Source organism: Physella acuta, unplaced genomic scaffold, assembly GCF_028476545.2.
Source record: "Physella acuta isolate Inbredline_101_S28 unplaced genomic scaffold, ASM2847654v3 ptg001621l, whole genome shotgun sequence".
Classification (NCBI taxonomy): Eukaryota; Metazoa; Mollusca; class Gastropoda; family Physidae; genus Physella; species Physella acuta.
Window position 1 is genome coordinate 29,608 of NW_026733135.1, and position 12,423 is coordinate 42,030.

General features: G+C 38.4%; 1 protein-coding gene across 4 annotated transcripts in view; it reads left to right on the top strand.

The window, feature by feature from the left end:
• The window catches only part of LOC131929371 (DNA topoisomerase 2-alpha), a 57,538-nt gene that overhangs the window by 18,458 nt on the left and 26,657 nt on the right, over nucleotides 1-12,423 (top strand). For all 4 annotated transcript variants that reach the window (XM_059285520.1, XM_059285517.1, XM_059285518.1 and 1 more), the window contains 6 exons: nucleotides 1,265-1,370; nucleotides 2,052-2,254; nucleotides 4,843-4,969; nucleotides 9,777-10,038; nucleotides 10,176-10,407; nucleotides 11,147-11,352. In XM_059285520.1, coding sequence (XP_059141503.1) covers nucleotides 1,265-1,370; nucleotides 2,052-2,254; nucleotides 4,843-4,969; nucleotides 9,777-10,038; nucleotides 10,176-10,407; nucleotides 11,147-11,352 — 1,136 coding nt within the window. The remainder of the gene's footprint in view (nucleotides 1-1,264; nucleotides 1,371-2,051; nucleotides 2,255-4,842; nucleotides 4,970-9,776; nucleotides 10,039-10,175; nucleotides 10,408-11,146; nucleotides 11,353-12,423) is intronic.

The following is a 12,423-nucleotide window of genomic DNA, read 5'->3' on the forward strand; positions in this document are numbered from 1 at the left end:
AATATTTTGTGAAACTATTCACTTGATCATACAGAGTTATGCTCCTTACATTGGGCCGTCATGGGTGGAGTTTTGGTAGAATGAATGGGACATTAATGGTTAATGATATCTACACTATCTACACCTAACACAGTCTATTCTAAACACAAAATACACAAGCTAGTAAAACTGATACATTTGCTAAATACTAGTATAGACTTAACCTATACTAACCTTAGAGATCTGGACAAAACTGAGGCAATCACACACGTTTTCATACACCTTATGTACCCTTTCATAAACTGGTACAAACGGGACTATTATAACTCACAGCACAAGTACGAATAGGGACAAACGGAATAGGGTAACTGGTACAACAACATTCACCCCTCTTCAGCCTCCTTTCACTTGGTCACTACAGTGAGCCATATAGCACCTACATTCTTTTTAAACAGTGCAATATGATCCAATTGCTACCTTGTTTACCTTTCAATAACTCAGTTTTAGAAAACAAGGATTGCTAAAGCATTGATGAAACCTTCCTAATATATTTAGTCAAATTTTTTCTTTTATGCATTACTGCATCTTTCATCAGGCCGCCATCAAACTTTAGTAAATTGTTGAGAATACTCCTGGGGAGGATTCTGCAAAAAAAAAATTCAGTTTCGCACAGGTGGCGCCCCAGCAGAGTGCAATTAGGCGCCCCAAGCTATCCCGTGAGCGCTATGGTGCCTACGGTGCCTACATTCAAACAGTGCAATATACTATGGATACAATGTGGCATTATAGTCGTTCACTAAACTGAATCGGGCGCTGTTTGCCTCTAGCTATCCTTGGACTTTCTTCTAACCCTGCAGCATTGCGCTGGGATGGGCACGCTAGTTTAATTTAAAAGGTGTTACCACCCAGTCAGTTGATGAAAGTTACAATGTAACTTAGTGTGTTCATCAGGTTTTACTTAGCGTGTTCATCAAGTTTTACTTAGCGTGTTCATCAAGTTTTACTTAGCGTGTTCATCAAGTTTTACTTAGCGTGTTCATCAAGTTTTACTTAGCGTGTTCATCAAGTTTTACTTAGCGTGTTCATCAAGTTTTACTTAGCGTGTTCATCAAGTTTTACTTAGCGTGTTCATCAAGTTTTACTTAGTGTGTTCATCAAGTTTTACTTAGTGTGTTCATCAAGTTTTAATGTCACGGCAGGATTGTATCAAATCATCCTTTCACTCTAGTGAGTCTAGCTGTTGACATTGGTTTTGCTCTATAATGAGTGTGTTGACATATTTCAGGTGAGCAAAGGCAACACAGAGCGTTCCTTTTACAGCTTGCCCGAGTTTGAAGAGTGGAAAAGAGAAACAGACAACTGGCATACATATAAAGTCAAGTATTACAAAGGTTTTTTTTTTTTTGTCATTTCTCAATTTAGACTTCCTGCTAAGGGCCCAAAATATTTTTTTTCTGACTTTTCAACCTTTTAAAAAATAGAATCAAACTCCCTTTGTGTATTACACCAATAATAATTATGTTTGAATCTAGATTAATATTGTAAAATAATAAATGCATATAAAATCGAACCTAGTAATAGACAATTTATTTTTAATAAGTTCTATTTTTTTTATATCACTATATTAATTGCATTAAAAATAAAGCCCTTTTCTAGAGGTGTAACATTTTTGTTGTGAGATATATCCGTTCACAATGTCTTAGGACTTTTCTGCTGATTCATTTTTTCTTCTATTTTCTTAAAACAAAGGAAAAGGCATATTTTAAAGGCTATTTTATGTATGTAACAGAAATGTGGTCAGGCATGCTGATCTCAGTATATGACTTAGTTGAAGACATTTTTGCCATGGACAAAGTAGTTGCATGTTAGACTGCTAAGTGTTCAAGTCTGTAGGAGGTCCCTGAGTACATCTACATCATTTTAGTTTTGGCACTTGCACAGGCATTTATGCAAAATGAGAAGTGGTTATTAAATGATGAATAAAGTGTTAGATGAAGAGAATAGTTAAGTAAGGCTACAGGGCTATTTGTTTTTTGTTACAGAACTCTATTCCTTGTTTATTCCTGTTCCAGGTTTGGGCACTTCCACTTCCAAGGAAGCTAAAGAATATTTTAGTGACATGCAGCGCCACAGAATTCCATTTGCTTACAGTGGGGCAGAGGATGATTCTGCCATTAACCTAGCATTTAGCAAGAAAAAAATTGAGGAGAGAAAAGAATGGTTGACTAATCACATGGAAGAGAAGAAGAGGAGAACAGAGATGGGTTTACCAGAGGTTGGTTTAACTAACAGCTTTAGGTCGGACTCAGTTTACCTTTAACCCCTTAATGCCGACTCTCCCTAAAACGCGACATACTGATTTGCCCTTAGCTTATGCGCATAGGTACATTTATCCTACTGCTGTCTGTGTAGCAAAATTAGATGCCTCACCAAGCTGTCATTTCTTCAAGAATGATTATAAATAAGGTAAAGATTTTCAGTATAGTCTTTGCCTAAATATAAAAGTACACTTTAGAACGTTTCTGTCCATTTTTATTGATCCTGGCATATGGAGTGATGTTGTAATAATGTGATCATGCTGCTGGATACAATATAATGAATTTAGGATATGGAGAGAGAGTGATGTTGTAATAATGTGATCATGCTGCTGGGTACAATATAATGAATTTAGGATATGGAGAGAGAGTGATGTTGTAATAATGTGATCATGCTGCTGGGTACAATATAATGAATTTAGGATATGGAGAGAGAGTGATGTTGGAATAATGTGATCATGCTGCTGGGTACAATATAATGAATTTAGGATATGGAGAGAGAGTGATGTTGGAATAATGTGATCATGCTGCTGGGTACAATTTAATGAATTTAGGATATGGAGAGAGAGTGATGTTGTAATAATGTGATCATGCTGCTGGGTACAATATAATGAATTTAGGATATGGAGAGAGAGTGATGTTGTAATAATGTGATCATGCTGCTGGGTACAATATAATGAATTTAGGATATGGAGAGAGAGTGATGTTGGAATAATGTGATCATGCTGCTGGGTACAATATAATGAATTTAGGATATGGAGAGAGAGTGATGTTGGAATAATGTGATCATGCTGCTGGGTACAATTTAATGAATTTAGGATATGGAGAGAGAGTGATGTTGTAATAATGTGATCATGCTGCTGGGTACAATATAATGAATTTAGGATATGGAGAGAGAGTGATGTTGTAATAATGTGATCATGCTGCTGGGTACAATTTAATGAATTTAGGATATGGAGAGAGAGTGATGTTGTAATAATGTGATCATGCTGCTGGGTACAATTTAATGAATTTAGGATATGGAGAGAGAGTGATGTTGGAATAATGTGATCATGCTGCTGGGGGTAGCTTTGAAATAGCATTGAAAAATATTAGGAGAACATAAAAAATAGACAACAGCAAGTGAGGTGGTGGACCATTATCCTGGATACCTGAAAGATAGGTCTTCACAGTGACCATGACAATAATACAGATAGGTTGAATGCTGACAAAAGTACCCATGGCAGTGCTATTGAGTACTCACATCAGTGGCATTATACTGGCTTTAAGTACCAAAAGCAGTGCTATTGAGTACCCACATCAGTGGCATTATACTGGCTTTACCAAAAGCAGTGTTATTGAGTACCCACATCTTCAGCACTGAGTACACATGGCTTCACTCTGTACCCACTGTTTCAGCACTCAGTACCCACAGCATTGGGTACCCATAGCAGTATCATTTGAGTACAACAGCTGTAGCACGTGGTACCAAAAGCAGAAATGTTGGGTACCATCAACAAAAGCCGTGACACTAAGTACCCACAGCAGCTGCATTGAGCATGGAAGAATATACAACGGCTGAACACTGTCATTATTTGACAGTATTTGTTCACATGCTTTGTGTGTATAACAAATATAGGTCAAATGAGAAATGTCTTTATTAGTTGACCTTGAATAGGAGTTCAAGAAAAGGGTGTAACCAGGGACAACTAAGGCTATACACATTGAGGAAATCCTTTAATATGTAGTGTGTTACTGTGGTGTAGTAGAAAAACCATGACAGCAATGTTTCCAACTACCCATTCGTAAGCGACATAACGTGAGCAGGTGCAGCAGAGTTCTGTAACTCTATGCCTGAGCAACTACAACTATAGTTCAAGTGAGTCTACATCTCCTTGCATGTCCGTATGTTTAGTTTGTTATATTCTATTATTTAGAGAAACACATGTTGGTAAAAATAGTAAAATGACCCAGACTACAATTTTTTTAAATGACTTTTTTGTCCAATTGTGCCTTCGCAACATACTGGAATTAGCATAAAAAATAAGTCCAAATGTAAAAACAAGATAACTCAAAATTAGTGGCAGTATGAGAGAAAATATTGTTTTACATGCTTGGGACATAATTCAGGCATTAAAGGGTTAACATTGTATTTTTTTTAGTCTCATTTGACTTCTACAGTGGCTTACTTACCTGACTGTTCTACAGCTATTTGACCTGACTGTTCTACAGCTGTTTGACCTGACTGTTCTACAGCTGTTTGACTGTTCTACAGCTGTTTGACCTTGTTGTTCTACAGCTGTTTGACCTGACTGTTCTTCAGCTGTTTGACTGTTCTACAGCTGTTTGACCTGACTGTTCTACAGCTGTTTGACCTGACTGTTCTACAGCTGTTTGACCTGACTGTACTACAGCTGTTTGACCTGACTGTTCTACAGCTGTTTGACCTGACTGTTCTACAGCTGTTTGACCTGACTGTTCTACAGCTGTTTGACCTGACTGTTCTACAGCTGTTTGACCTGACAGTTCTACAGCTATTTGACCTGACTGTTTGATTTTCTCAAAACAGCTGTATTTGTATGGAAAAAACACTAGAAGTATCACATTCAGTGAATTTGTCAACCGGGAATTGATTCTCTTTAGCAACACAGATATCATTCGATCTATTCCTTCACTTCTGGATGGACTTAAACCAGGTGAGTACATAGCTTGTGGGAAATCTTTTTTTAGGTTGAATGGTTTTTTGTCAGGTTTTGTTGTCAATTTCTGTAATGTTATGTTATTTGGTTGTATAATGTTTAGTTATTTGGTTGTGTAATGTTTTGTTATTTGGTTGTGTAATGTTTTGTTATTTGGTTGTGTAATGTTTTGTTATTTGGTTGTATAATGTTTTGTTATTTGGTTGTGTAATGTTTTGTTATTTGGTTGTGTAATGTTTTATTTGGTTGTGTAATGCAGGGATGTGACTATTCCGATTTGTAATAGAAATCCGATTTTTCTGTTTAACCGGCAACTTTTCTTCGCTTATTTCATTTTCTCTAAAATTTTCAGCAGATTTTTTTGCAGTTTTTTTGAAGTTTTCAGATAGCATTATCTGTTAAGTAGTTATTTTAAAAATACAGAAAAAGGAAATTAAAATTTTTTGCCGCTATTTAAATGAAATGTACATTTCCCAGAGCCTGGTCTCTTAACAGTTAATCTCGCATGCGCAGGGGTGCCACTTTTCCGGGATATCCCGGATTTCCGGATTCGAGAATCATATTTTTTTCCCTTTCCGGATTCGCAAGATTTGAGTTTGAAAATTTCCGGGTTTGCATTTAAAAAAAAAATTTAGATCGTTTTAAGCTTGAAAATTTTGGCATTGTAAAAATCGTTTTTATCGTCAACACTCCCGCTAATGGCCTTTTCCGGAAAAAATGAATAGTAAATGACGTCAGCAACAATCTCACGCGTGCGCCAAGGACCAAATACAAATCGGCTGTATCAGATGGGTGAGGCTGTAGACGAAACTTTATGATGTCATTCGTGGTGTGGCTATTTATGACGATATGGGTTGGGGGTAAAACTCGCATTATTTACGTGATGTCATCAATGGGATACCGCTAGGCTGTGTAATAAAAACAACTAAATCCTACAAGTACTAGATCAGGGGTCTCCAAACTTTTCAGTCCGAGGGCCACATTAACTATTAAATTTCAGTTCGGGGGCCAGTTTCTTCCGGATATATCTTTGATTTTTCTGGGCAAAGTTCCTCAGCCATCACCAACAAACGTTTTTACCATGGACAAAAAGATCTCCGCGGGCCGGATGAGAGGACCTCGCGGGCCGCATCCGGCCCGCGGGCCGTAGTTTGGAGACCCCTGTACTAGATCAAGCTCACTAGCATCGCCGATGGTCTTTAAAAAAAAAAACCGAAAGATTTTGCTCCGATAAAAAAAAAAAAAATTTTTGTATTTGGTATTACCAAAAGAAAAGAAAAAAACTATTTGAAGGACTATTTTATGTATTTTTACCACCTCTTACCCGCTTCTTCAAGGTCGCGCTGACCGTAAGACCTACGTCACGAGACCACGCAAACACAGTCTGAGTCGTGGTTATTTTTAATAAGGGCCTACTTCTAGATTCAAGAAAAAAAAAACTAGAACTGCATCGTTTTATATCATTAAACAAAATATGTAGGCCTGCTATAATTTAGTTACACAATCTAGCAGGGTCTACATCTAATTGTTTTTTTTTACTTTGGTAAAACGTCATTGAAATGTTTAAAAAACCTTGAAGTACCGTGTCTGAGAAAATAGCCGCTATCACTGCCCCCTCCCAACCGCTTGTAAAAAAAAATCAGCTTTTCACTTAGTCGGGCGGCTACATATCTGACATGAGTATTACTAGCGTAGTTACTACTAAAATTATTTTTAAAATTAACTTAATTCTGTTATTCCGCGATATGGACTTAAAACTTCCACGATATTTCTTCACGTCATCATGTATATCAATGGTGGGGGCGTTGGGGTCGTTCATAAATGACGTCACACTCGTAAGGGGAGGGGGGTTCGTAATTTTGTCATGAGGGGGAGGGGTTCAGATGGTGTTACATCACACTTTTGCATTATCCAATGACAGATATGTGACCGAGGGGAGGTGGGAGGTAAAAATCGTAAAAAAAGCGTGACATCATTTATGGATGACCCCATTGGTGGTTGATTGGGAAAACAGGGTTTTAGGTTTTTGTTGTGGCTGTTAATAATTAAAGCCTTGAATAGCTACAGTAAGTCAACCCTGTATTTTAATACAGTGACAATCTTATTAGGGGTCTGCATATAGTGCGCTTATTATTCAATAACAAGACATAGAGGTTAGCAATTGGCTGACTACACACTTTAAATCAAGCTAGGAAGTTCTCAAAAATTAAATACAGTAATGTTATAAAAGCTGGCTGGGAGGGGGGGGGGGGAGTTCTACAATAGCACATTATGGGGTAGGCCTAGAGATGGGTGGGACTAACATTGTAAACTAATTTTGTTGTAAGCACAATCCTTTAAAGATTAATTTTTATTTCAAGCTTGTTACAAAGAAAATAAATCCATTTTAAAGGAATGTAAATTGAACATAATATGAATCAAATGTCTCAAAAAATAATGAAATAATAGTCCATTTTATTTTAAAATTCCGCGCGAAATTAAGTTTCAGGGTTTCAAAAATTTCAAATTTTAGTTTCAGGATTGGTAAAATTTTGGGATTCATTTTCAGGATTCACTTAGAAAATGAGTGGCACCCCTGCATGCGTGTTAGTCTATGGTCTAATTTATCTAACTCACCCTCTTTTTTTTAAAGCTAACCAATCTACAGTATGATACTGACCTCTTTTTAATAACTGTACAGTTATTCCAAAAGCAATAATAATGATGTGGCTTGGCTATCATCAAACATGCCTACCCCTCTCGGCCAAAAGTAGGAACTGTCATGCCTAAAAAGATGAATTTGAAGCCAAAAAGAGGAACATATTCACGGACGCTTCTTTAAATACTGCTTTTTTTTAATGTCAGCTTACATTAAAAGAAGTTAACCAGTCACCTGTGACCCCCCCCCCCCCCCCCCCCCCCCCATAAAAACCATAGCTTTGACATAAAATTATTTAAGTGTTTGTAATATAATATATAAGTTAAGAGCTAAGACCTAGATCTACCTAGTAAAAGTCCTAGTCACTTCTAACTTCTTCATTTCTAGTTAGAACTTAAAAGATAGATCAATATCGTAACAGTAAATCTACTATCTAGTACGTTTATATCTAGATAGATCAATATCGTAACAGTAAATCTACTATTTAGTACGGTTATATCTAGATAGATCAATATCGTAACAGTAAATCTACTATCTAGTACGGTTATATCTAGATAGATCAATATCGTAACAGTAAATCTACTATCTAGTACGGTTATATCTAGAAAGATCAATATCGTAACAGTAAATCTACTATCTAGTACGGTTATATCTAGATAGATCAATATCGTAACAGTAAATCTACTATCTAGTACGGTTATATCTAGATAGATCAATATCGTAACAGTAAATCTACTATCTAGTACGGTTATATCTAGAAAGATCAATATCGTAACAGTAAATCTACTATCTAGTACGGTTATATCTGTGCAAAAAAGTGGAATAATCTCGCTTTTGGCGGGACGGAAAGCATATCTTTAGTATCATTCAAAATGGTCAATTAAATAATTGTGGTTCAAATGTTTTTACGTATATAAATTTCACAACACTTTTTGAAATAAATATCAGACCCTTTCTAATTTCAGCTAATTTGGTCAATTTCATTTTCCATCCCATGAACTAAAAGCTACAAATGAGTCTAGATCTAGGCTAGGCTGGTCAATTTCATTTTCCATCCCATGAACTAAAAGCTTCAAATGAGTCTAGATCTAGGCTAGGCTGGTCAATTTCATTTTCCATCCCATGAACTAAAAGTTTCAAATTAGTCTAGATCAAGGCTCCTTACTGTTAAGGACTTTATGTTTTGTTGTTAGGTTGTGTTATGGTTTATTGTCAGGTTGTGTCTTGTTTTGTTGTCAGGATGTGTCATGGTTTGTTGTCAGGATGTGTCATGGTTTGTTGTCAGGATGTGTCATGGTTTGTTGTCAGGATGTGTCATGGTTTGTTGTCAGGATGTGTCATGGTTTGTTGTCAAATTGTGTCATGGTTTGTTGTCAGGATGTGTCATGGTTTGTTGTCAAATTGTGTCATGGTTTGTTGTCAGGATGTGTCATGGTTTGTTGTCAAATTGTGTCATGGTTTGTTGTCAGGATGTGTCATGGTTTGTTGTCAAATTGTGTCATGGTTTGTTGTCAGGATGTGTCATGGTTTGTTGTCAAATTGTGTCATGGTTTGTTGTCAGGATGTGTCATGGTTTGTTGTCAAATTGTGTCATGGTTTGTTGTCAGGATGTGTCATGGTTTGTTGTCAAATTGTGTCATGGTTTGTTGTCAGGATGTGTCATGGTTTGTTGTCAGGATGTGTCATGGTTTGTTGTCAGGATGTGTCATGGTTTGTTGTCAAATTGTGTCATGGTTTGTTGTCAGGATGTGTCATGGTTTGTTGTCAAATTGTGTCATGGTTTGTTGTCAGGATGTGTCATGGTTTGTTGTCAGGATGTGTCATGGTTTGTTGTCAGGATGTGTCATGGTTTGTTGTCAGGATGTGTCATGGTTTGTTGTCAGGATGTGTCATGGTTTGTTGTCAAATTGTGTCATGGTTTGTTGTCAGGATGTGTCATGGTTTGTTGTCAGGTTGTGTCATGTTTTGTTGTCAAATTGTGTCATGGTTGTCAGGTTGTGTCATGTTTTGTTGTCAAATTGTGTCATGGTTTGTTGTCATGTTTTATGTAAGGCTTAGTGTGATGTACTGTTATTCTTTATGTTCAGTTTGAGTTATGTTGTGTACTAAAATGTTGTCATGTTTTATGTTCAGTTTGAGTTATGTTGTGTACTAACATGTTGTTAGGTCAGAGAAAAGTGATCTTTACCTGCATCAAAAGAAACCTGGTGAACAAAGAACTGAAAGTAGCCCAGTTAGCTGGTTCTGTAGCTGAGCAATCAGCCTATCATCATGGTGAAGTTAGCTTGATGGGGACCATCATTAACTTGGCCCAGAACTTTGTTGGCAGTAATAACTTGAATCTCCTCCAGCCCTTGGGACAGTTTGGAACACGTATACATGGTGGGAAAGATGCAGCTAGTCCCCGTTACATCTTCACAATGTTGAGGTCAGTTGTTGGCTAGGCTTATATTTATTGACATGGTAGACTGTATGTTCCCTGCTCATACATACACAACTGCTGCTTACACACTTATATCCACTAAACTGATATTATTGATGACATTTGTAGCTATCTATTTTCAGCCCTTTGGCCAGACATGTTTTCAATGCCAATGACGATGCCTTACTAGTGAATTTATATGATGACAATCAGAAGATTGAACCTGAATGGTACTGTCCCATTCTACCCATGGTACTTGTCAATGGTGCTGAGGGCATAGGCACTGGCTGGTCTACAAAAATTCCAAACTATGATGTGAGAGAAATAGTTGCCAACATCAGGAGGATGCTGGATGATGAAGAACCATTACCAATGGTAGGTTCAAGCATAGCAGTTTAGACATTAGGGGTTAAGCTCTATATCAATGGTAGGTTCAAGCATAGCAGTTTAGACATGAGAGGTAGGGGTTAAGCTCTATATCAATGGTAGGTTCAAGCATAGCAGTTGAGACATGAGAGGTAGGGGTTAAGCTCTATACCAATGGTAGGTTCAAGCATAGCAGTTTAGACATGAGAGGTAGGGGTTAAGCTCTATATCAATGGTAGGTTCAAGCATAGCAGTTGAGACATGAGAGGTAGGGGTTAAGCTCTATATCAATGGTAGGTTCAAGCATTATTATGTGAACAGGTGTGGGAGTCAACAGTTTGAACATTTTAAAGGATTATCTTGTGTTCCAATAGAAATAATTTGTACCATCACTTGGCACTGTTTTGAACCAAACTCCATAGGTCTATTTCTTCAAGCTGATTAAGAGTTCATTTACAAAGGTCCAGCAATTGTTCATCTGGATGTAAAACACAAAATAAGAGAGTGAGAAAAAGCTTATATTTTGGAAGTTACTGACAAAAGGGCATTCAGATGAAATATCTTTGCTCAAGCCAAGCTGCAAATATTTCAATCATACTTTAATAGGTCAAAAATGGAAATACATTTGTATGTGTCCAGTGTTTGTTTGTTATATTTATTGTAAATAGGTGTCATGCGTAGTTTTAAAGAGAGAGCTTTTGTATGAACTGGTTTTAAGTGTTGTCCCTCTACTGGTGTCTGGTTTCAGCTTCCATCATACAAAGGTTTCAAGGGTCAGATAGAAGAGATAGGGTCTGGTGATGGAAGATATGCTGTCCATGGTGAGATCTCTGTCATCAATGAGAGTACTCTGGAGATCACAGAGCTGCCCATCAAGACCTGGACACAGAATTACAAGGAAGATGTGCTGGAGGTTATGTTGCATGGATCTGAGAAACAGCCACCTCTCATAACGTGAGTCTCAGCACTCCTTGTCCCACCCAATCTGAGAAACAGCCACCTCTCATAACGTGAGTCAGCTGTCCCACCCAATCTGAGAAACAGCCACCTCTCATAACGTGAGTCTCAGCACTCCTTGTCCCACCCAATCTGAGAAACAGCCACCTCTCATAACGTGAGTCTCAGCACTCCTTGTCCCACCCAATCTGAGAAACAGCCACCTCTCACAACGTGAGTCTCAGCACTCCCACCCAATCTGAGAAACAGCCACCTCTCATAACGTGAGTCTCAGCTGTCCCACCCAATCTGAGAAACAGCCACCTCTCATAACGTGAGTCTCAGCTGTCCCACCCAATCTGAGAAACAGCCACCTCTCATAACATGAGTCTCAGCTGTCCCACCCAATCTGAGAAACAGCCACCTCTCATAACGTGAGTCTCAGCACTCCTTGTCCCACCCAATCTGAGAAACAGCCACCTCTCATAACGTGAGTCTCAGCACTCCTTGTCCCACCCAATCTGAGAAACAGCCACCTCTCATAACGTGAGTCTCAGCTGTCCCACCCAATCTGAGAAACAGCCACCTCTCATAACGTGAGTCTCAGCACTCCTTGTCCCACCCAATCTGAGAAACAGCCACCTCTCATAACGTGAGTCTCAGCTGTCCCACCCAATCTGAGAAACAGCCACCTCTCATAACGTGAGTCTCAGCTGTCCCACCCAATCTGAGAAACAGCCACCTCTCATAACGTGAGTCTCAGCACTCCTTGTCCCACCCAATCTGAGAAACAGCCACCTCTCATAACGTGAGTCTCAGCACTCCTTGTCCCACCCAATCTGAGAAACAGCCACCTCTCATAACGTGAGTCTCAGCTGTCCCACCCAATCTGAGAAACAGCCACCTCTCATAACGTGAGTCTCAGCACTCCTTGTCCCACCCAATCTGAGAAACAGCCACCTCTCATAACGTGAGTCTCAGCTGTCCCACCCAATCTGAGAAACAGCCACCTCTCATAACGTGAGTCTCAGCTGTCCCACCCAATCTGAGAAACAGCCACCTCTCATAACGTGAGTCTCAGCACTCCTT